General features: G+C 38.4%; 1 protein-coding gene across 1 annotated transcript in view; it reads right to left on the reverse strand.

Annotated features, from left to right (window-relative positions):
- Positions 1–25,928, reverse strand: part of TMTC4 (transmembrane and tetratricopeptide repeat containing 4) — a 53,099-nt gene extending 27,171 nt beyond the window's left edge. The window contains exons 1-5 of the mRNA XM_009891861.1: positions 25,712–25,928; positions 20,586–20,701; positions 18,267–18,483; positions 15,024–15,111; positions 1,006–1,103 (exon numbers count right to left, since the gene is read on the reverse strand). Coding sequence (XP_009890163.1) covers positions 1,006–1,103; positions 15,024–15,111; positions 18,267–18,483; positions 20,586–20,701; positions 25,712–25,873 — 681 coding nt within the window. The 5' untranslated portion in view covers positions 25,874–25,928. The remainder of the gene's footprint in view (positions 1–1,005; positions 1,104–15,023; positions 15,112–18,266; positions 18,484–20,585; positions 20,702–25,711) is intronic.
- Positions 25,929–26,309: the final 381 nt, after the last annotated feature.

A 26,309-nucleotide genomic window follows, 5' to 3' on the forward strand; every position in this document is an offset into this window, starting at 1 on the left:
ATTTATCCCTTCATCCCTCTGACCCGTGCCCCTCAGTACAACAATAAATATCATCATCCTACCAATGTAACAGCAAACAAATACAAAACCCAGACCCAGGAACAATTCTGTGTCTGCTAGCTCAAATTAGTACTTCCTACCACTAAAGAAAATAATCACACCATGTTTTAAGAGAATTCCTTATGTTTTCCTTACAGACACCTTTGAAAATTACATCATTCTACAAACATTTATCCAAAGCAAGAAGTTTTCTGTAATTTCTTCTCTCTTTCTAACAAGGACAAGAGGGTCCTTGCTGCAAAGAATTCTGATTCTGTTGCTTGATCTATGTCAGTTAAAGCTACAAATCGAATTTATTTGTAAGATACATGGCTACATAAAAGGTAAAAATCACAGATGTAGCATTTCAGGTGGCTGATTTGGTCACCCAAAAGAGAATGTCTTCACTAAAGTAATAAAAAGCAAGAGCACAATGAACATGAACAGTAACTATATCTGTTTGAATAGACAGATCCTTAAATAAGGGACAGAAGGAAGAGATTCAGTATTAGAAACACATAAACAATGGCCCTCCTTCTAATTACACTGTTCACAAAAGTAAGAGGGTGGGGCTTTAAAAATGCTCTCCTCCATTTATGTCTTTGTTCATAAGCCTTCAACGAGGTTTTTAGGCCCCCTATCTCGACAATTACATTCAAAACCAAACATTCAATGAACACAATGCGCATTGAAACGAACACTGTAAATCTTTTAAATTTTGCAAAAAGTTAACAGATATATACAACCTGCTTACAAAAGATAAAATGAAGAATTCCAACAGATTGGCAGGAATACAATCAAGACAGATCTACTAGAATACCGCTTTTTGTCAAAATTAACTAGTTTTATGAACAGAATAAAAAGGTGTGGATGTGATTAGCTGTGAAGAAAATTCATCTTTGGAGGCTTTACAACTGCACCTGACAGATGCCGAGGTCAAAATTCAGTCAATAATAGGATTCTTACCAGTATTGTAATTCCTTGTTCTTTGCACAGCATGGCTACTGCACCTAGGATAACACTCACCAGCACCCAGAATATAGAAAAATTATGTCCTTCCTTATCTGTGAAAATGAAGCATGCCATAACATTAAGTTTATACATTTAAAGGTAAAGTTAGAAAAAATAGAATTTTAAAAACATACAGCATTTAATCTCACAATCTTTTCTATCAGTCAATATCTGGATACACAGACTTAAAAAGCACAGGGCACCTCCTGCAATATGCTGGCATTTGTCCCTTTATTGCAGTCATTTTCTATTCTCAGAGACATAAGAAATCTCCCTGTTTGCTAGACGTTTTAGCCAGACTAATTAGAATGACAGAAGCTTCACATGGTTTCCACAATTCATCATCTGGAAAGGTTAATTTCCAATATCGAGACACATTTATCATCCTTAGCTAGAGCTCTATCATTACTGGGCACTCTCTTCCAAGCCACCACAAGAACAAGAAATTCTTTGTAACGGTTACACATGAAGTGTCACACACGCAAACTGTTTTAACTGTAGTCTAATCTACAAAGGCACAACGAGCTGCTTCTCCAGGGCTGCTGCATTTAGCAAGTACCTCATGTCATTTCATTAGCACTGCAATGGAATGCCACGGAGCTCAAAAATTTCAGCATCTCAGCAGAGAAGCAGTTAGCTCTTGCACTCAGGAAGCAGTTTTACAGCAGGGTGAGGAACTCTGGGGTTAAGAGATCAAGAGTAACTACAGCTTCTACTCAAAGAAAGAGTCTTTAAAGACTGCACCATGTAGCTGATTTTGGGTACTAGAAGCAGGCATTTCTGAGATTAGTATAACAATAAGGCCTACTTCAGGCAAGGTACTATCACACACACAGTACACGGGTACTTCACATAAAAACATGTCTGTCACAACCTCTACTCCACAGGCACAAGCAACAGAGGGAAGCACTCAGCTCATTCAGAGGCAGTTTCTCGATTCAAGCAACATGGGCTCTACAGGCATCACAAGAATCTATCTCTGACTTGGCACGTGAAAAAACAAAGTTGAACTCTACATTAATTTACTGAATCCCTTTCTTACTTTCCTTGATCTCTAGAGCAGTTCTTCCCTCCTGCTAATGCAGGTTTGACCCTCGGTACTTAACCAGAACTGCAGAAATGGTCTACAGAAAGGGTAAATGGGAGAATTAAGATTTATTTCACCAGAAGTAGGCACCTAAACCTAAGCTAATATACTAGGCTTCCTTTTTAACTGGTTGAGAGAAGGGGACACCTTTAGGGATTAAGTTACCTAATTAAAATGCAGTTGTCCACTTTTCAGAGAAGTAGCTCGCTCTCTTCACTGATTATAAAGGCAAACTACTATACTAGCTCAAATATTGTTGGGTCAGATATAAACCATAACAAGTGCAAAAAGATCTGCTGGCATTGGCCTCCTCTCTCATTTTGAAGCAGACTACTTCTTTTGTGTCAGAGAGCAGAGGTTTTCATAAAAATATGTAGAAGAACAGGTTTTGAAGTTGCTTCTAGCACTCCTTTCTTACCTAAGACTTAAAGTTTCAACAGAGTGAATATTAAGATGTTTGAGATTCATCATTGCAATACCTAGCAGGCTTTTGTTCCTTCTCCCTCCACTCCAAATTACGTCCTCACAGGTGACATCAGAGGTGCAGATGTTATAAAGTTAAAAGAAAGCCTTCTGAAGGAAAGAAGTTGTACACATCTCAACAATACCAAAAGAAAACATGGAAATACAAAATACATGACTAAACTAAAAAAAACATCGCCACTAAAAAAAAAATGCAATGAGGAAACTCCAACTCACATTAATTATACAGAAGAACAACTGAGGGTTGCAACTCATGGAGGAAGGGGCTTCGAAATTAGTTTTAAGAGTTCTTCAACTCTTTGGACTCTGCAATACAACAGATTGTTCAGCCAGTTCTTGAAATTCAGTTTTGGGGTTTTTTTTGTTTTTTTTTTTTAAATGTAGAAATAAACAAAGCCAAGGGACTTCACTGAGTTTACTGAAGTATACTTCCTTCAACTGAGAGATTTCTTCTTCCCAGAATCAAATTCTGGGGCAAAGAAGTCAGGACAACCAAGCACTTCTCAGAGAAGCAGTATTCAGTACACAAATACAAACTATCTTAACATGTAAGGGGGAAGTATATATAGTAAGAGACCAGCTGGCAATTCACAAATGCTTTGATGATTCAAAACATAAGAAGTAGTAGGAAGAAAGGAACTAGGTCAAATTATCAAGGACAAGTACAATAGCAGCACATTCATGCAGAAACAAATTCAGAAAGGTCACACACAAAATGAGAAAAGGTATGTATGTAAACAACAAACCCCACAATTCCATAGATAAGAGCAGCAAGGAAGAAGTTATTCCAATACTCAGTGGGAAAGAAAATGGACAATGCCAAGAAAACAGAAGTGTTCTGTGCCTTTTTGCTTTATTTTTTCACAAAGAGGTCAGCTGCAATCAGATGGCAAGCACACCACCAGCAGAAAGGGAGCAAGAACAAAAAGGAAAAATAGTGAACTACAAGACACAGAATTTATAGAAGTTAATCTGGTTTAAATTACAATTGATTAAATTTACTCCAACAGGTTCTATACAACCCAGAGTAATCTCAACCGTTACCTCTGAGAAATCATGAAAAACACACGAGAATCCAGAAGCTAGAGATAAAACAAAACAATACCTACATGCCTACTTTCAAAGAGGAAAAGAGATATGAAAGGATAAGCTAAAGAAACAAAGCTAAGATGACTGGTCAAAATTACCCAGAAAAAAAAAAAAACTTAAAACATTTTCGGTGACCCTCTAAAACATAAAAGGATATGATTAATTGTTTGCCAAGGACATATTTTAGCCATTTATATCAAACTAAGTATAATTTCTGACTTGGACAGGAAAATAAAGGGCCTTCCTGATGAAAGCAAACCTGTAAACGTCCTGTACCTCGACTTCATGAAGGCATGAGAATATCACTGGAGACTGTGTGAAATACACCAGAAAAAATATGGGTTGTGTGTAATTATTACAGAATGGGTACAATAACAGCCGGAAAACTACACTAAGTAGATTTTCACACTCATTGTGAAAAATGTAAAGATGCATTCTGGATGAGGTCTTTGCTTTGTCTGGCTCTAAGACATAACTTTAAAAATTTGGATGATGGAATAAGGAATATACTGATTAAGTCCAGAGGTGCTGCCAGGCTGCAATGGCCAGGAAGCATCCTAAGGAGAAGTCAGAATTCCATTGACAAACTGGAGAAATGGTCTAGTGAAAAAAATCTAATAATGGAATGCCATTCAATAGGCACACATTCAAAGTTGTGCAGAAACAAACTTGTCTTCTTGTGAATGTGCCAAGTCTCAGATGCCAGGGATGTCTCAGCGTATCAAGTGCAGCCAAGCTTAAGTGTGGACTCCCAAAGATCCTCAGAGAAGCTGTTGATGTACAGGCGGAATGTGCAGTGAGATGGATTGAAAACTGGCTGAATGGCCAGGCCCAGAGGGTGGTGATCAGTGGCACAAAGCCTATTGGAGACCAGTAAATAGTGGTGTACCCCAGCGGTCAATACTGGGTCCAATCCTGTTCAAGATCTTCATTAATGACCTGGATGATGAGACAGTGTACCCTCAGCAAGTCTGCAGATATCAAACTGGGAGGAGTGGCTTATATGCCAGAGGGTCATGATGTCATCCAGAGGGATGTAAACAGGCTGGAGGAATGGGCTGGCAGGAACCTTATCAAGTTCAACAGGAGAACTGCAAAATCCTGCACGTGAAGAGGAACAAGCCGAGGCACAGTACATGCTGGCGGTCACTCAGCCTCAAAGCAGCTTGGCAGAAAAGCATCTGAGGGTCCTGGTGGACATCAAGTTGAACATGAGCCAGCAAAGTGCCCTTGCAGGAAAGAGAGCTAATGGTATCTTGGGCTGCATTAGACAAAATATTGCCAGCAGGCTAAGGGAAGAGTATCCTTCTCCTCTGCTCTGCACTGATGAGGCCACACCTGGAGTACTGTGTCCAGTTCTGGGCTCCTCAGTACACGAGAGCCATGGACATTACTGGAGTGAGTCCAATGAAGGGCCAGTAAGAGGATGAAGGGATTGGAGCATGCCTCCTGTGAGGAAAGGCTGAGAAAGCTGGGACTGTTCACCCTGGAGAAGCTCAAGGGGTATTTCATCAATGTACATAAATACCTGAAGGAAGGGTGCAAAGATGACAGAGCCAGGCTTTTTTTTCAGTGGTGCCCAGTGACAAGACCAGAGAAAATGAGCACAAAATGCAACACAGGAGGTGCTGTCTAAACGTCAGGAGATACTTTTTTACTGAGAGGGTGACCAAGTCAAGGGGTATTTCATCAATGTACATAAATACCTGAAGGAAGGGTGCAAAGATGACAGAGCCAGGCTTTTTTTTCAGTGGTGCCCAGTGACAAGACCAGAGAAAATGAGCACAAAATGCAACACAGGAGGTGCTGTCTAAACGTCAGGAGATACTTTTTTACTGAGAGGGTGACCAAGCACTGGCACAGGTTGCCCAGAGAGGTTGTGAAGCTTGCATCCCTGGAGATATTTAAAGAACATCTGGACACAGTCCTGGACAACTGGCTCTAGGTGACCCTGCTTGAGCAGGTCAGCTCAGGTGACATCCAGAGGTCCCTTCTAACCTCAACCATTCTGTGATTCCCTCCCAAAACCCATAATCTCTGTTCCTTTGTTTTCTTTTGTAGACTCAAAAGGTCAATATAGTCACATATAGAATTGTAATATTATGAAAATTCATCAGTGATTAATCTTCAAAGAGAGAGGATTTCAATGAAGAAACAATTTCTCTTGTGTTTGTTACTGGGTCAATATGCACAACACCTCCCACACCCCTCTCCCAACTGCAGAAATCTCAGTAAACTCAGCTGGAAAAATAAATAAAAAAAGACCGTCATTCAGCAATGCCATCAAGCTTTTTTTTTTTTTTTTAACAGTGATTTGAAAATGTAAAGCACTGCATAAGTGCTAATTACTATTGTGAGATACACACATGCCAACAGAAGTAATCAGACTAACAAAGCACATTCTCCTAATACGGCGCTGCTTCCCACCAGAAAAATCTTGTGTCAGAAAACGAAACCAATCTTTCGTTGGCATCTGTGCCTGGTTAAAACTGGTACACCATATTGTGAGTGGGCATCATGCCACTCTAGCAGATGGACAAAATTGTAAGCATGCCAAAGAAACAGAGTACTCACTTCTTTTTTTTAAGCTAGAAAAATACAGTGTTTCTATACAAAACCAAAAAGCATTGCTCAGATGGTCCCTCTTTAAGAGTATGTTAAGCCTGAAAGTTGAGAGGATTCAATAAAATACCTATATAAACCATAAACAAGCCATGAGGGCTCCTCCATCTAGTCTGGTAGACTTAAGTATAAGCATTCCTACAGCTAGAATGCATACATAAAGTGTTTTACAGTGTGGAATGGACTGATCCTGAATTTATGAGCAACACATTGATGATACACCTCAACTCTGTCTTCCTGAATGCTAAACCTATTTCGAGAGACTTTATTTTGCAGTGTCCTAAATCCACAAGTCAATGAAGGCAAATTCCTTAGAAGTTAAGGATACGAAGAAAATACTACACTTAAAGTACCAAGGTTTAAAGTCAAACAAACAATATCCCAAACAATTATTACCAATTCAGACATTTAGGCATTTGGCATCATCTTCAAAGCTAATTGAGCAACTCAGGGCTCAGCCAGGTGACAGTCTGGAGCAGTTTAAGAAGTCAACATCTTCAGGTAAAACCCAGTAATTGATTCTGTGAAAGCACCTACTCCTTTGAAAGTCGAAGCACAGTGAGTTATATTAAGCTCCTGCAGGAAGCTTTAATTTTTAACTGAAATAGATCACAAATGATCAAATATTCCATTGATGTGCCTTGCCTTTTGGGGATGGTATCTTCCAACTAAACTACTACAAATACTCATCTAACCAAGCTCTAAGATTTCCCTGCTTGTGAATTGCTAAACAAAGGGGCAAGAATTACCTAGTCTTAAAAGATCACATAAGAATCCACTGTTAGAATTAATTTAAGCCTGAGATCTCCTTGTGTGTCTCCAAATATACATACTACTGCAGCTTAGCTCAGTGTTTCACTTAATAATGGCAAATGCCATTCCTAAACATATCCAAACATCTCAAACTCATTACATATATGCTACAGTAAAGGGATCATCTATGCCTGAATTACACCATCTTGTACAACCAAAATTTAGCACTAATTCTACAAAAAAAGGTTATCGTTTCTCCTCTGCCCACTAAAATAATAAAAATTTATAGTTTTTCCACATACAACTATTCCCTCCCCATATGTTTAAATATGAACAGCAGGGCACATGGTTGAAAAATCAGGGCCTGCATGTTTAATAATAGTAAATACCTCTTGACCAACTGCAAAATAGTGAACAAATTCCCCATATCTTAACAACGATCTCTTTCACACAGAAGACTTAAACATTTCCAATCTATAGGAAAACCTCCATAATACAAGTCTTCAATATTCACAAACCTCATCACTACAGTCTACTTTGCATGTTTTATTAAATTAGCAATGAACTAGTAGATGATTAACGGGCAACTACACAGAACAGAATAAAACAGAAACATACAACCAGAACATAGTCATTTTTAGAAGTTATAGCATATGAGCAAACAGTTGATCTTCTATTTAATGTCCAGGCCAAAATTATTCACATGAAGCAAATATCATGAACTCATAATTTTACATCACTCAAAGACTGCCAATGCAGATGGCAAATGCACGCAACTGGACCACTGTCAAGGTTGAAAACAAAGGAAGGCAAAATGAATACTACTGCAGTTTTAAAATGCCTTATGAATTCCCAGAGAAGCTGCATTGCAATTCAACAAAGTTAATAACCCACAATTCCCTTCAGAACATATCTAAACAGTTGTCACCTCTTGCTGTTTCCAAAGCCTATGCAGTGGATTTGTCCCCATAGTTGTGTTTTAAAACAGCAGGACAGAATGAGAACGACAGATTAGTTCCTTGCAAATATAAATGTTATCCTATCAAAGATGGTAACATCAAAAACTGTATATTGGGGAAAAGTAACAGAACGTTAGAACTTCAGTAAGACATCCTTATATCCCACATAGTGTGTTATATGGTGATACTCTTAAAAAAAAAAAATAATATTGCTACAGATTCTGGCTAAAAGAAACTATCTACCCCAAAATCCACCAAAACCACAAATAAACCACATCAGGCAAACACGCTGCAGCATATCTTGAGCTTTACAAAAAACAATATTTTCCTTCAGAAGTTTTCCAGTCTGACACTGATATTTTTCTGATCTCCTGACTGTTTTCAGTATTATATATACTTCCCCACAGTACCCCCAGATCCTCTACAGACATTTTATGAGTCCTTACTCCCAAGTAAAAAAAAAATAAATTCTTACATTCATTCACTTAGACATCAAGTGAAAACAAGCACTAACCAATCTTTCTTCTGACTTCTGTCTCTGTTAGAGAAGACTTCAATAACTATGTCTATGTTCAACAACTACATCTATGTTCATGAAAAACAAACATTTCTGGAACTCAGCTGTGCACAAATCTCACATTGCCTCACTGCAAGAACAGTCAGGTTCTCTATGAAAGACTTAGATAACCTATCTGTCCAATAGTAGCATTGGGATGCTGCTGGTGACAAAAAAGTATATGTTACTGAGGACACAATCAGATCAGTAGCATGAACTCAGGCTTTTCAGTATTTGTTTTACTCTGATGCTCACTCAAAGTTCATCATTAAAAGCAAACTAGCATCAGACATGTTTTGGTAACTGCATTTGAAAGACAATACAAATACAGTCCACAAATCCTGAAGGGCTTAGAGTTGTACCCTCTCTTAAATCCTCCAAAAGAGTGACACTACCATGCATCTATTAAGAACAATTTAAAAAAATTCACCTTTGAAAGTTCATCTCCCACTGCTTGTAAAAAGCTGGTGACCTAAGTGCTATATACATATGACAGCCAAACTCAGACACAAGAACACATGCAGGTGATCTAGGGTTTAGGCTCATGATTGCCTCTCATATATACAAATCTAGCAGGACAAAAGGAAATAGGATGTTAGAACAAACTGGTAGATCCCACTTTTCTGCAGTATCATCATAAAGCAACTATATTTGATTAGAAAAATAAGCCTGATGCAATGGCATGCACAGAGGTTTTTTTCGTTGCTTTTCCCCCCTCTTTCTTACTAACAAAGACTATTCCACAAAGACAAATTACCATCTTGGTCTGACCTAGAAACTGATGCAATACCAACTCTTAACTTGGACTAGAACTATCGACGTGCACTGGCAGTATCGCAGACCATCCTGGATCTTGTGGATTTGCCAGCAGAAAGAAAACATTCAGAGAGAAGAAAGGGTATTTTTCCTTTGTTCCTTAGGAGGCATTGTTTAAGTCTATTCTTTAAACTATATGTGCATATTTTAAAAATGCTTGTTCTTTACCTATATTCAGAGTGACATCAACTTAAAGTTTGGACTAAGACAGTTCTTGCTGGTTTTGACTTCCTCAATCTATGCAGAATCAAACTCAGCTAAATTCAGATAAAAAGGTCTTTACTCCTTATTTATCCTATTGTTTGTGAATGGCTAGAAGAACCAGTTACAAAAGAAGGAAATTCATACCACCAGAATGCAGGCATACATGGGTAAAACTTCATATTTCCTTTAATACAACAGAACCACTGAAAAGTCATGCTCTACTACAGCCACTTCCCCATATTTGATTACCTTTCCTAAAGCCTTTCATACAAACATAGAATCACAGAACAGCCAAGGTTGGAAGGAGCCTCTAAAGATCATCTGGTCCAACCTTTTGTGGGAAAGGAAGCCTAGATGAGATTACCTAGTACCCTTTCCAATTGTGTCTTGAAAACCTACATTGATGGGGATGCTGCCACATTTTTGGAGAGGTTGTTCCAGTGATTGATTGTTCTCACTGTAAAAAACGTCTTTCTTATATCAAGGTGAAACCTCTCCCAGTGCAACTTGCACCCACTGCCCCTTGTCTTCTCCACGTGGCTTCTTGTGAAGAGAGCGCCTCCATTCTCTTTGTAGCTGCCCTTTCCCGTACAGACACTAATGTTCAAACAGCTGCCTGATGGGTTGGACCAACCTTCCCTCCCAAAGGAAAAAAATTATAGCAAGGGCAGAAAGTGAAACTGGTTGTGGTAGCTGGCAGCGTTCAGCTAGAGGATACATGGGTACAGTGGAGAACAGGACTACTGTTTGGAGGGACCATGACAAGCTGGAGGAATGAGCTGACAGAAGCCTCATGAAAAACAAAGACAGCACCATGAAACAGTCCAGGCTAGGAACTGCCTACACAGCAGTTCTGCAGAAAAGGTTCTGGAGTTCCTCGTTGACAAGTTGAAGATGAGTCAGTAATGTGCTTTTGCAGCAATGAAGAAGGTTAAATGCACGCTGGGCTGTACTAGCTACAGCATACCCAGCAGGTCAGGGAAAGTGATTGCTCCTCTCCACTCTGCTATTATGAGGCCACATCAGGAGTACTGTGTTCGGTGTGGTGTCCAACACTGGAAGTCCAGTAAAGAATACTGGTGATGGTTAGGAGGCTGAAGAATATGACATAGGAAAAGAGGCTGGGGCATACTGGTCATTTGTCGCCCCTTCCCCCACCATCCTTGAAAATTTTCTCAACTCACCTGGCAAAGGCCTGAAGCAATCTGATCTATGAAATTAACTCTGCTTTAAGCTGTTGAACCAGAGATGACCTCCAGAGTTTCCTTCTGACCTAATTCAATCTATGATAAAAGGAGGCTAGATTGCTCCATTATAGCAGCTGCCTGCACTTGAGCCCAATTGAAATGACAATGGAAATACACCCTAAATTACAAGCCTAGTCTTCCTAAGCTTCTACACAATCAAGAGATTCTGGTACCTCTGGAAGATAACTGCAAGTGCCTGAAATAAGCTATTTCTCTGACTGGCTATCAAAAGGAGTCTGCCTCTTTCCAGTGACTACAAAGAAGGAGTGGGGAGAAAAGGCTTTCAAGTTGCATGCCAAACTTAGATGCTCAAGGTGACAAAGTAGGGAAACCTCCTGAAGGCTCAGCCAGTAAAGCCTGAGAATACTACATACATAATGGACACAAGGCTTATGAGGCTAGTGGTCAAGTTTGTAGGGATACTGCTGGTGGAGACAATCTGGGATTCATCCCAGAATACTGAAGGAGGTAGCAGATATTATGGTAGGACCCCTCTCGATCATTTACTAAAGGTCTTGGGAGTCTGGGGAGGCCCCTGCTGACTGGAAGCTAGCCAATCACAGAATCTTCAGAGTTGGAAGGGACCTCTAGAGACCATCTAGTCCAACTCCCCTGCAAAAGCAGGATCGCCTAGAGCACATTACTCAGGACCGCATCCAGGCGGGTCTTGAAAATCTCCAGAGAAGGGGACTCCACAACCTCCCTGGGCGGCCTGTTCCACTGCTCTGTCACCCGGACTGTAAAGAAGTTTTTCTGTGTATTTGAATGGAACTTCCTATGTTCCAACTTGTGCCCATTGCCCCTCGCCCTGTCACTGGGAACCACTGAAAAGAGCTTGGCTCCATCCTCCCTTCAACCCACCCTTTAGATACTTGTATGCCATAATAAGGTCTCCCCTCAGCCTTCTCTTCTCCAGGCTAAAGAGTCCCAGCTCTCTCAGCCTTTCCTCATTAGGGAGATGCTCCAATCCCCCAATGTTTTTCCAATCTACAAAAAGGGCATGTGGGAAGACCCAGGAAACTACAGATCTGTTGGTCTAACCTCAGTTCCTGGAAAAAATTATGGAGAAGATTATACTGAGTACTATTGAAAGGCATTTAAAAAATAATGCAATCAGGCACAGTCAACATGGGTTTGCAAAGGGCAAGTCCTGTTTAACTAATTCAATATCCTTCTATGATAAGGTCAGCTGTCTAGTGAATGAAGGGAAAGCCGTGACTGCAGTTTTTCTGGATTTTAGTAAGGCTTTTGATACTGTCCCTCACAGCATTCTTCAGGAAAAAATTTTCAACTGTGGGATAAGCGGGTTCACAGTGCACTGGGTGAAAAACTGGCTGAAGGGCAAAGCTTGAAGGATTGTACTGAATGGGGCTACATCTGGCTGGTGACCGGTCACCAGTAACGTTCCTCAGGGTCCAATTCTATGGCCAGTTCTGTTCAATATATTTATCAACGATCTGAATGCAGGTGTTTGACGCACCATTAGCAAGTTTGCTGATGATACCAAACTGGGAGGTGCTATTGACTCTCTTGAAGGAGAAAGAACAGCTGAGGACTGTATAGGTTTGTCTAGTTTGGAGAAAAGGAGGCTGAGGGGCGACATCACTGCTCTCTACAGTTTCCTGAGAAGCAGAAGTGGAGAAGAAGATGCTGATCTCTTCTGCATGGTATCCAGTGATAGGACACGTGGGAATGGTTCAAAGCTATGCCAGGGGGGAATTAGACTGGACATTAGGAAGCATTTCTTTACCGAGAGGGTGGTCAAACACTGGAACAGGTGTCCTAGAGATGGTCAATGCCCCAAGCCTGTCATGTTTAAGAGGCATTTAGACAATGCCCTTAATAACATGCTTTAACTTTTAGTCAGGCCTGAAGTGGTCAGGCAGTTGGACTAAATGATCATTGTAGCTCCCTTCCAACTGAAATAGGCTGTTCTACTCTATCTCACCCACCTTTCTATTTACAAATGAATAATTTTCATAGCAAGACACATCTGGCATGAGCAACGAATCTCACCCAGGCTTTCCAAAATCAGTTTTCAGACCAGAACCACTCTGACCTGAAACCTTTACTTTGAAATGTCTGGATTTTGGCACATTGGTCAAATGTGCCAAACTTACAGCAAGTCACGTAAGGTTCAGAAGAAGGAAATATGTCTCTTTAGGCTCCATGCAAGACCTGCTAAAGAACTTATCAGTGTTCTTCACAGTGCTGGAAATAACTTTTCATTCTCTCATTTAGGACATGCCCGATAGGATCTACGAGAACCTGAAATTGTCACCAAGCTACCAAAAATGAGAAAACTGTTGGGAGAGTTACAAGGACGTAACTTAGATACAAATTCTTGAGTACAAAAAAACCTCTAAATTTCTTTAAGAAGTTGCTAAGGGAAAAGCAGGCAGCAAAGGTGATAGTAAACATTGAAAATTGATCTGAAAGACAAAAGGCACAACTATGCTGGCAGACTAGTTTTCCTTGGCAAATCTGCTTAAGAGACACAGCTCTGACACTATTATGATGCAACATCCAATACCAAATACTAAGTGCTGCTTAGTATTTTGTCTCCACAGCATTTTCCTTCTTCTGTATCAATGACAAGAATTTCAGTACAAGAATACTATTAAAATAACACTGACTTCTAAAAGCTATCAATTGACCTTCACAAGTTGTACAAGCATTCAGCATACCCCTAATCAGAGTACACATCACATTCTTAATCATTCCTGAGATGTCCTCCATAACAAAAAATTACAGAGTCCTGTAAAAAAGTCTCCAATGGTCATCCTAAGAATGTGGCTCTTGAGTTCTTCAAAAGATTATTACTCCTGCTATACAGGTCTAGCTGTACTAACAAACTGGAAAGCACACAGCCAATATTTTGATTTGTCTAACTTACTCTGGCACTAACAGAAGAAACACTAAAGCGCAATCATGCCCAGTAAAATAGGTGAGAAAAAAATAAATGAGCAAGCAAGATCCCACGGCCAATTTTCATCAAGAAATTATTAGTTCAGCTGAAAGAAATGAAACCTGCTCAAAGCAGAGAAAAAATATCAGAAGTGAATAGTACTCACCATAAGCACCATTTGAATTGGCAAAGATTAAGTTAAACTGATGATATCAGATGTAGAAACACGCAAAATAGTTCTATACAATCTAATCTCAATGAGCAGGAGCTATTCACAGCATCTTAAAGCACACTGTGGACTAACTTACCCCCTTCAACCTACACTAAGCTCTGTGATGCCATCCATGACTACGTTGTTAAGCTAGATCATTCAAAGCCAGCTTGGGTACCTCTGTAATACACCGTCAACTCTGGTTAAACATTACAGGCCATGCCTATTGAAGTGATATTATATAAGCTTTTCCACAACAAAACCCTTCATGAGTTCACCAAATGATTCCCGTATTTCCTGTGGTGGGACACATTAAGTACCAGACTGCACATCCTGTATAGTTTTTCATAATCATGAATTGATGTACTCTTGTGCATTTATTTAACAGAGCCCCATGATAATGTCTCCACAACTGTATTTGAACTGCCAACTTGCATTCTGATCAAATAATACAACAGATCTAAAAGCTCACTTGAAAAACACATCTAAGAAGGAATTTTTTATGTTAAATACAACTGTCTTACAAAAACCCTAGGAGTTAACACTATATTCATCATGTATATGCCAGCACTTGCATATTGCAGGAATTTAGAGGGCTTACTCATATGAATAATTCTTTACAGTTCATTAAAAATACAAGTAACGTTCCTAAAGTTTGTTCCCATTTAAGCCATCCCAACATAATGGCATAAAGTGTACTAAAATATTTAAGAATATACATTTGTAGGTTTGTTTTCTTTCTAAAATACTTATTGAAATATTCCTTAGTGCTTATAAACAATAAAACATTTAAAAAATAAGCCTATTACAAAATAGATTTTTCTTAAAATAAATTCTTGGCGTTTAAAGGGAACCAGGGACAGCAACTCTTCCAGCTCTTCTAACAATAAATACCTGCTAAAGCAGATTTTAAAAAATATTTTATGAGGGTATAAACAACATCAAGCTGACACTTTTAGTTTTGCTATACTTCACTGAAATGTATGAATGCAGCAAATATACACAATATAAAATTAAAGGGGCAAACAGAATGCTTACTTTCTCTAAATGCTTTACAGTAGCCAAGGAATGACAACAAAAAGAACAGGGCACACAGTAGGTCTGCTCTGCCAACAATCCCGGCAACCTTAAAAAAAAAAAAAGTTTCAGATTAACAGATTTTATTCTTAAAAAAATCTGAGATAAATGTACAGGCACATATACAAAGGGAAATGTGTAAATGAATATCACTGTATCACTTTTTTTTTTTTTAACCTGGTTTGCTGGATTAGTGATGCCCATTTTTCTAAGCTGCATCCTAATTTTGACTGGGTTTTGCTTAGTATCAGCTAGGTAAACAATTTGGCTTTAATTTATGAAAAAAACCCAATGTCTTGAGAAATGAAAAAGGACCTGCTGAAGAAAATTCTGTAGTAAAGAAAACAGAAACAGAAAGAAAGCGGAAACTGATTCTTGTGTAGTACACCAGTTGTCCCATTTTGTGAGTGGAACAGAAAGAGAAAAGTAAAAAGATAAATTGTACCTTCATTTTGTTTAAAGGCACCTGCTAACCTTCTCTTAGGAAGAGGGCTTTTTTTTTTTTTGTGTCAGTCTGACAACATGGAACAACTATTTCTAAATAACATCAGAGAGAGAAAGAGAAGTGTAGAGGCATGAGAGTAGGACTGAATCCACTGAAGAGACTCTCTCCCACTTTACCCTCAGCTTCACTTGAGCACTGTAAAAGAAGAAACTGTTTGACTCCTAAATTCAGTTCAGAAAAACTTCTTGATTTATCCAAAGCCATGCACCTAACTTCTCTGCTTTTTACTCTACCTTATAGAGGAATTACGAGAATTAACTCAATAGCTGTGGAGTGCTTTGAAAGGTAAAAATAATGAAGTGTCATTCTGTTTTGGGAGCTGCTCTCAGCTAATGAGATAAAAGTAAAGGTGAACTGAGACAATTTTGAAAATAAATGCCAACTTGTTACAACAAAGAGATTAAGGGGCTAATAACAGATATATGGCCTCAGATGACTCCAACAAGTACAATGTTATCTCAAATGCAGGATCAGGCCGATAGTCTCTGGTAACAAGGTAAACAAAAAAATAAAGTTATAAATTATTATCAGGTATATTCTTATGCCTGTGTTTCATTCAGTATTTCATCACTCCAGTATTAGAAAGAATAAGCATTTTTTAGAAGACAGAACTGCACCAGAAAAGTGTTTACTTGTAAGTAGAAAAAATATAATGACAGATGTTTTTCTTACATAGGTACTGAAAGCATTAAACTTTTCAAGATCTGTTTTACATGACAGTTTGTTTTGTGCTGTATATACCAAATTCCAAAGCAGCAAACAGACAGATTTGTCACAATTTTATGTCAAAATATGTCACCTCATTTCAAAACCAGGATGTCATGATACTTAAAACTCACAGCTTTAAAATCATGAGAAATGCTTTTTGAGGAGATGCTGCCTGACAGACACTCATGCTAGAACCATAGCAGTATAATGACTGTTTCAGTGCAGCAAGATTTATTATTCACCGTATAAATGATTAGAGGCTTTTGTTCACTCCTGGATCTTAAAAGAGACATGGTATGTAAGCACACTACTTTCTTCCTCTTCTTCCAATGTTTGCCCAAAGCATATGTGAGTCTTCAAACCTTGCATATGCAAGCAGACCGCATCACTTGTAATTTATTTGACATGACAAAGGTCTTATTAACATTTGCCTGCTGATTTAAATATATTGTTAGAGTCAAATGGAATAAAGAATAAAATTATGGATATTGATAAAGGAGCCAGTAGTAGGTCTATTGTAAAGTTAAGACTCAAGTGACTCTTATATGTTAGAACACCAAAAGCACTGAAGACTTTTACTTCACTTTGACATCTAGAACTGGTCTTGGAGAAAACATACCAGGGGCCGTCCTGACACTAAGACAATGTGCTCTCACTAAGAAGCTATTCTGCAGGCGAGCAAACACCAGAGAATGGTTGGCAGGATGTTTTAGCCACACTGCCAAAAAAGGTGCCAAATTACTAATACATAACTATGCACCATCTCGAGGTTTCCAATACATGCAGGGTCCCCAGTCAGCTGAGAGGCATAGCTTTCTGTAATCTCTTACCGATCAATCATGTGCATAGCAAATGAAAAAGACCAAAACCATGGCATATTGTGAATAAATGAAAAATCAGTGCCACATATATAGAATAAGGTGCACAGAGGATTCAGTGTTCATTACTAGCACTAAGATCAAAGTTAAAGTTAGTACTTTATCAGTAGCTCAGTCCTTCCAAACTAAAAAAATGACTCCTGCATTGTGATTATTTTATATTTCATTTATTCATTATTACACAATCAAGCAATCAGGGACCACATCCAGCAAGCCCACTGGCATATGGCCAAAAGATTTTCTTAGCTATGAGTGCAAAAGATCTTTTTAAGAAAACCATCTCCTCTTCACTAGAATTTCCACACAAGGACTTTGATCTTTGGTCATGTATTTTAATTGGTTGTTACACACATGCCATGTTTCTATTCCACATCTTTACAGCTTTAACTTCCAGCCACTGTTACGCTTTTGTCTGCACTATTAAAGGGTCCACTACTATCAAATTTGCGTTCCCCATGTATATAATTACAGGCTGTGATAAAAAAAAATAAATTATCCTTTCATCTTCTCCTTCATGTTAAAAATATAAACCCATGGAGTTTGATGTCTCATGGCATAGGATGATTTCCAGGCCTTTAATAATTTTCATGGCTCTTCTGAGCCCTCTCCATTTTTCCCAGAGTATTCCTTGCTGCATGGGTTCAAAACTGGATGCAGTATTCTAATAGTCACATACAGAGTTCATATAATGTCCTTACTACAATTTTCTATCTCCCTGTTTTTTTATCAAAGCAAATGGAAATGAAAAGTGGTTATGCGTTTACATTCAGTTTATCTTCCATTCTCCTTGGCTGCTCATGAGCTAATGTTTCTAGTAATGAATTCTTAATCCAGTAATTAGTGAAACTCTGTAGTTGAGGGCTATCCTACTTTAGTTATTGTACTTAAATGATTTAATTTATCTTCCTTAATAAGGTCCAGCCCTGTGGAATTACAAGCTTTTGGACATACTAACCATAATATTTGATTGTTCTCATAAGACATGTGCCAAGAGAAGCGTTAAGAATATATAAAAGCAATGTGTGGAGTATAAGGCTATGTCAGAATTAATTAATCAAGATGGTCAATAACTTCTAAGATATAAATAGTTGGAGCTAATTATTCAGTACTTACACATTCTGTGTGCACTGGATGTACAGCAAACAGCAAAGCAGCTAGAAGAGACGTCTTTGGGGCCAGGTTTAGCCTTCTTCCTTTATTACTGAATTGCAGTCCACCCAATAAAATTGAGAACACATCAACCATCAACACTGAGATAGTACAGTGCAGTATTATATTGATGACATGGAAACCAACTGGGTAGAAGCCTCCAGCAAAAAGGTAATTAATTCTATATAGAAACAAAAACATTAAGGCTAGGATTTACATCAGTGGTTTGAGATATACAAACAGAAAACATAAAGAACCCCATAGCAAAATCATACTAGATAAACACAGACACAAAAACCCAAGGCTGAATAAAACCAGCAAACCCTAGCACGCGTGGCATTAGCATTTAGCCACCACAGCACGTTAGAATCAATGTCCTGCACTTTACTCACAGGTATTCATATGGGATACCATATTCAGCATAATATCTATCCTCTCCAAAGACACATGTTAATACTCTTATGTTAGTCATACCGATGGCTACGTAGAACCGGCTTTTGGCCAGCAACATAACTTCAATGTCACAACACAGGAGTGTCCTACAGATAAAACAACCCAGCCTACTGGGGGGATACCGTTGGGCTTAAGAGAAACTATGTCCCAAAACAACCCGATGAAATCATTTTAATTAAAACCACACAGTGAGGAAACTAATATGTGCTGAGACTATGATTTCCACTGACATTCTAGCTGAAAAATGTACTAGCATTCGGACTGAAGATGTGGAAACCATCTGGGTACAATCCATTATCAACCCAGAAAGTAGTAAGTCAGAACATCTTAGTAACTAATTTGTGAGACTGGTTAGAGATGGGTTTCATGCAAGTAGTAGAACCACAAGGAAGTATAAGTGAAAATTCAGTCTAAAACCCTATTCAAGACAGGAACTCTGTGGTAAAATGGAGAGGGAGAAGAAAAGGGAGAAACATCTCATTATTATCTGTATGCTTTTATCAGTAGGTGAGATATACAGAAAGTTTGTGTGGATAGGGGATTTTATATAGTTCATTTGGTCAGCCTGCACCTGGCTTAAGTAAAATCTATTAAAAAAGCCTAACCTATTGTAAATGTGATACACATAGAAGTTGGAGCCCAGGGAAATTAAGAAAACCAATTTCTTACTTGTGAAACTAGCATTTTATGGACCATCTCCACATGCTCATCTATATTCTCAGATATAGTAATGACTGTATCCCAGTTCGCTCTTTAAACTAACCAGGACGTTACTAGAGATGGAATATACCACAGAGACCTTGAAAAGAAAGGAAAGCATGTGCTGCATAATGCACTGAAAGCTTTATTAGGTTTAAGACTCTGACATATTCTATTCAGCTGCATATTTTCCTTGATGAAAATGTCAAGAAACCCCAACAGACGGTGCAACCCACAGTGCTAAGTACTTAAAACACTGACAGTGCACCCAAGAGCCAAAGTTTTTGCTCGAATACGACGACTAAGAATGGGAGTATTTCTTCCACAATCACTTAGTTCCTGGCTTAGACCAGAGACAACTGCAGAATCAGTGCCAGGTCCCCATCCACAACACTGAGTTGCATGGGGAAAATAAAGAAGCTTAAGACCGAGTCCTCAAAGATTCTCTGCGTTACCATGCCCAATTTCTCCATGGTCTACTGCTTGCTCAAATCTTTGCACAAAACCCATGAGCTAAGCATCTAGAGAAGTAATCCTCATAAACCTTTACTTATTTGAGAAAACCAGCAAGTTATATATACAGGCAGACATCCCTCTCGCTAGGATTCTCATACAAACACTCACTTGAAGTTAGAGTATCAGGGGGGAAGAGGTGGGAAGACTATTCAGTGACCTAGTGGCAAAAGGCCACAGTAGATTCATGCTGTTTATAAAAAATCATTTGACAGGTCACCTGTAAAGCAGAGAACAGAAACTACAATAGCAGTATAAGTGGCAGCATGGCTAAGTGAAGAGAACATACACCTCCTAGTTCTTTGATGATGTGACCTACGTATCGAACTACGCTGCCCCTAGTACTGAGGTATGTAAGAGCGTAAGATGCAATCTCTGAAAGGTACATTGAAATACAGAATGTCAAAATAAAGTATACCTTGGGAAAGAATCAATTTGAAAATTAAAGGGTTAAGGTAGTGAACAGGAAAAAAAATTCAGGAAAGGTATCCAACTAGCCTCCAGACACTGTCTCTCTCCTTTTCTGTTGCCTCCTCCCTATAATCAATTGAGCCAATATATGTGAGAAAAAAAAAATAAAAAAAAAAATCAGACCTCAAGCAAAAAGACAAGTCTTACCTGAAAGTTAGGACAGTTAGTGGTCGATATGACTTATGACTGGTATTACTGCTGAGTTTGCTACCCCAAAAGTCATGATGCCACAGGTCACCGAGTGGGGTTTCTGCCCTGAGGTCCTGAAAGGAAACATAAATTACCAGATTCTTAACATTTCTGTTTTGTTCAAAGCAGTTAAAACACAAACAAGTTCTAACTAATACAAGCTCATGCTGACATGGACATAGTGTTTTGTTGGCTCACTACAGACATTTGACAAGGTACCCCAGTTTGCAATGAAGATCACATCTTGTATGCCTGTCATCATAAAGGCCAAGATGCCTGGATTCTGTACGTAGGCATAACTACATGAAATTTAGTAGAACTATGAGTATTCATAGCAGTTGATAATCTGGTCAATAGCTGAGATATAAAACACGTTTAAAAAAAACCCTTTACCTTACAGTTTTGTAAAAAGCCTTTGATTTTCAGTCTAGGTTATATTGTGAAGGAGGCCAACTACAAACCACTGCAAATAGCTATTTTTCTTCCAGCGTCAGTAGCACAACTACTAATGAAAACATGAAAGCAAGGACACTAAAGATATAAAATCAACAAGTGGCTCTTTTTGAAGCCTTACTTCACAAAGGACACTATTCAAATAGCTTTTTTTTTTTTTAATTCTTAATACATGAAACCAAGAATCAAAATCTCTACATACTGCTCTAACAGATGAATAGCAGAAACCAGAAGCAATTAATTATTTTAATTTGGGGTGGGGTAAGGGACTATTAAAAAAACACTGCAAAGGAACAGTCTACTCTCTCCTTTTATCTTAGAGCCATGCTGATAATGAAAAAAAATCAAATCACCTAGGCTATTGAATGGAAAACACGCACTTTGGAGAGGCAAAAATAAGGACCTTGGTAGCATCTACCTCAATTTTCTCTGAGGACAAGCTGGGAAGCTCAAACTAACATATTCATCTTCTGCTTGCCCCTCTTCTGCTTTCCTAGGGCAATTAAGTTCCAGTTGATGCTATAGCAAACATGCAGGTTAAATACACTTAAGACAGAACCTAAGAACAATACTGCACTAGCAAACAAATAGCTTTTGTACAAGTGCTGGTATTACACCTGCAACCAACCACAAGTTACTCTACCCCCCGACTTTCTCCCCTGAAATTGTTCAAGAGACCAACACACCAAAGCAGATGAACAAGCCAATGCAAACACAAGTAAGCAGACAAACCAGGTTCCTAAAGGCATGAAAGGTCTTACAAAGCCTGGTGTCCTATGCCTTATTCCTCCTACATCTCCATCTACTTACAGGATTCCCACATTACGATACCCTTGGTTCGCTATCTCCAGTTGCTCTCAAATGCTGCTACCATCTCACTTGGCTCTACAGTATCTTGAGCACGTCCTGCGGTCTCCAGTACCTTCCATCTCATCCTTAGCTAGTATTTCTGGCCTGACAACAAGGCAAGAGAGAACACTTGCGAGTCCCAAGGTACAGCCAATGCCTGGGCCCCACTGACTGGCTGCGGCTAAACTGAACTTAAAATAACTCATATCTTACTTGCTTCTCTCTTAACACATTCTGGCTTTCATCTATCCAAAAATAATAAAAAATATCCAGGAAGAGATTTATTTCTATCACTTGACCAAGTTTGTCCAGTATTAGACAACTGGTTAAAAAAAATATATTAGGAAGGGGAAAGAGGCTAAAAATCCTAGCACACAGTCAAATGAAGTGAAGCATTCTCTAACGGGTTACTAATCAAGACACAGAAAAAAGAGCAGGGCTAACACTGTATTCCTTGAAAAGTCCTATATTGCAGCTGTGAATGAAGGCATTCTCAGGGAAAATCTTGAGAAATCAAAACTCACAAGGGATCTTACTGGGCTTAAGAATTATCAAGGTGCAAAAGTTTCTTCACGGTCTTACAGATGTTTCTAGTGCCAAACAATAGCTACAAATTTCTTTCTTCTCCCAGGACTGTAATTTTGGCCTTAGGCACCTAAATTCCTGTTCCATTCCTCACTGGTATGCACAAATCCTAAAGGACATCATTTGACTCTCAGAGCAGGACTGCGCTCAACCAGCAGCCCACTAAATCAATCAATATGGTCTGCTTTTCCAGGGGCAAGTTGGGACTGGATTGTACACCGATATATATTGAAGTCTTTGTACTCTGCAAGTGAAGCTGTTAGTGGGCATTGTGGCCCTCAGACTGTTTTTCCAACCAACGGCATTGCTCCTTATGCACATTTGCCAGAGAAAGGGACAATGAAAGAGAGTCTTTTTTTTAGTATTAAAATTTTAAAAGTATGTCTTCTACATCACAGATGGTCTTCAATAACTTGAGATGGGAAATACATTTGAGATGCACAAGGCTAGATTTCCCTTTTGTCTACAATCAGCCTTCTTTTGTCTTCCATAGGAAGAATGCAGAAAAAGCTGAATACATGGAATTACTTAGTGATTACACTTCCATATGACCTATGAATCTGCGGTTGTGTATCTTGCTCTTATATCCAAGTTCTGTGAGAGAAAGTTACTTATGTTCATTTTCTTACCCAGTGGACTTACGCTAAAATAGGATGGTTTACTCTAAGGGACACAGCTGTTTAAAAGTTATGTATGATTTTCTCTACAAGAACTGAAAGTAGATATCAAAGAATCTCTAAATATTTGATTAGCAGCAGCTTACAGACAGCAGAGTTCAATACTTGAAGAAAGGTCAGTTTTTCTATATAAAGGCTTATGGAAATGACACATTGTGTCTGATGCTCCTCCTAATCCAACAGTTTGTCTTGCTAAGCTAGTAAATAAATAAAGACAAAAGTCACTGCTGTGCATCAGTTAAAATGCTGCTCAAAATGACAAGAAAGCATCTGGAAAACAGCCTTGAACCCCAATAAAATCTAATAACGGAATGTTCCATGATACGGTAGGCATGGGGTCAACTAACAGTGTATCCTTCACCATAAAATAATAATTCAAAGATTAAGGGGGAGGTGGGAGCTAGTAAATTAACGAAAAGGTCACTGCAATATACCCAAGAAAATACTGGTATAGTAATGCTCAATAAATCTACAAAATTACTTCACCTGCTGTCTCTCCTGTTGAATAGGAATAAAATATGCTATAGCTTGTTTAATAAACTGTGCCTTTGCTAGATGTTCTCCCTCTCCATTAAACTGGTAAACTGATTATCTCTACATTTTTCTTGTGGATTTTGTATTTCCATATATTCATATGACCCCTGTGTTAAAATGATAGTCACAAAAATCTCATTTAATTTCTAGGGAATAATAGAGGATTTTGATGTGAAAAACAGAATAAGCCTCACAGTTTTTCAAACATACAGACAAGGTATGAATTAATGTATTTAAGCAGTTGGTTGAATTTCTCAACATTGCCTATGGCTATAATCCTGGTCCAGGTTGTTGTGTTGCATAGATGAATTGAAATATTTTGGAAGTAAAAACTGAAAGAAATGGAGAAAGATTACAGGTGTGGAAATTGCACATGAACAAAACAACCTGCTTTGTTTCAACATCAGTCTTTTGTTCATTCTGTCAGGAAATTAAAATATCATAATTGTGCCCCACATAAAACTTTACAGAATGAAACATTGCCAGGAGCTGTGTAATTTGATGTTTCTTAAAAAAAAAAATAAAAAAAATAAATCACTGTAGGTTCTTAATTTGTCTATAGTATCCTCCTAGAAGCTTTGAGATTTATTTCCAATTTGGCAGACATATTTTTCCCCCATACATTTGTAACTCAAGGTGTGATGACTTACACAAGCATAATACAAGTTTGTCTAAGGAAACAGTAATTCAGTGGGCATTCAGTGGGCATAATTCCACTGCAGTCATCGTAGTAAGTTGCCTCTGAATCTTTTGCAAGGCAGAAAACCTTGAATTGTGTTCTTGTACGGGTACCAGTTTCCAGATTATCCTTGCCGTATCCACATGGTTTCAGGAAAAGAGAACCAACAGATGATGGTGATTCTTTTTATCCTGTTGCTTCTCTTTCCAAACATTTAAAAAGTACCTTCCAGAACAGAGTAAGAGCTGTTGCACCAAGACCCACCCATGAGCACAGGCTCACTAACTGCTACATGTGATTCTATGAAGTGTCTCAGCAATCAAAGACACTCAACTCCTCAAAGTCAAAAGAATCTCAGCTAGAGGTTTGTTTGATTCACATGTTAATTTCTAAGTATTTCAAGGATTGTTCATTGCATGTATTATCAGTTTTAAAATAGAGCACAAGAATACTCTGCCTCTATTTAAAAAAAAACACTGCAGTCACAGGAACTTTAAGTGGGGAAGGAACATAGGAAAAGGAAGCCTTCCTGCTCCTGTAAACATTTTTATGGTAGAAACTACAGCTGGAGAACTCCTGCACCCTACAATCACTTAGTGATGCACTATGTATCTTGCAAGTAAGTTTATTCATTGGGCTTATTCATCTGTCACCCTGAGAAGATAATGAAAAAATCTCCTACTAACATCAACGGGTATTAGAAAAGTCTACTTCATAATCTCACTGACTTAGAAATGAGCGTAAAATTAGATCTATAAGCAGTCTTGATGTACAGCTACCCTGTGAATAAGCATTACTAAACATCACATCCAAACTAGATACTGCTCTCTTAGATGAGAGGCAGACAAAGTCCATTTGGTATGGCAAAAAGAGATCCGTTCCCCTTGACCAGATATCAACACTTGCTAAGCAGAGCATTTTACTTGCAAAAGAATGAAAGGGGACACATTCTGAGGATAAAGAAAAAAAACCCACTGTTTAACTTGTTCACTTTTTTGTTTATGCATTAAAACCCAAATCATGTTATTCAAATAGCTTTAGGAATAAGATTTTGTTAAGCATACTTATGCTTCTAGCTTTTTGGTAGAGCAGTGCTGCACAGCTTCTTTGTCAACCTTTAAATAAGGCTTACTTAAAAAACCCTCAATAATACAAAACAGATTAATGAAGTACAAAAAAAAAAGGAGTATCAGAAGGAAGCTCTTTACTAGGGTGAATATTTTGGGCCTACTTAGATCAACTGCTGTCATTATTTCTTTTCCTATTACCATTTATGTCAAAGGGCACAGGGGGAAAGAGCGACAAACCTTATTATTGATGATAGCTTCAGAATCATCAAAGACAAAATCTCCATCATAGCTGTTAGCAAAACAGAGGAAGGAAATTAATGCCACAACCATTTTAGCCCAGTATGACGGAAGGAGGAACCATGATACATCATGGTCCAGATTAGGTTCTGTTTGTGCCATTCTGTGAAATACTTGTTCCAAGTTGGGAGCTTCAGCATTATGTTGGTTGCAAATCTGAAAGAAACACATACAAATGCAGAATTATAATTGCATTTCACTAAAAAAGAATTTTAAAAATGGAGAGTTGGTTTGGGAGAGGAAAGTGAAGTTTCATACAACCTAACATTTTTCTCTTGGTGCATTTTATAATTACTGGAACATATCTAAACATAATTTTGTACCTCAAATGTGGAAGAAGGGCACAGTTTCTCATGGTCAGAGCACAGAGATAAAACCAAGAAATTCTTAGATTCTAAGTTAAAGCTTTGGCACAGGTAAATTCTAAAAACTTGAGCAAATCACTGCTTTCTCTGTTGCTTGCTATTCTTTTCAAGTATAACAAACAGGGGCATCACGGGGACTGTGAAGCATTTATAAAGTCCTTAAGAGAATGATA

This window comes from Charadrius vociferus, unplaced genomic scaffold (genome assembly GCF_000708025.1).
Source record: "Charadrius vociferus isolate BGI_N301 unplaced genomic scaffold, ASM70802v2 scaffold110, whole genome shotgun sequence".
Classification (NCBI taxonomy): domain Eukaryota; kingdom Metazoa; phylum Chordata; class Aves; order Charadriiformes; family Charadriidae; genus Charadrius; species Charadrius vociferus.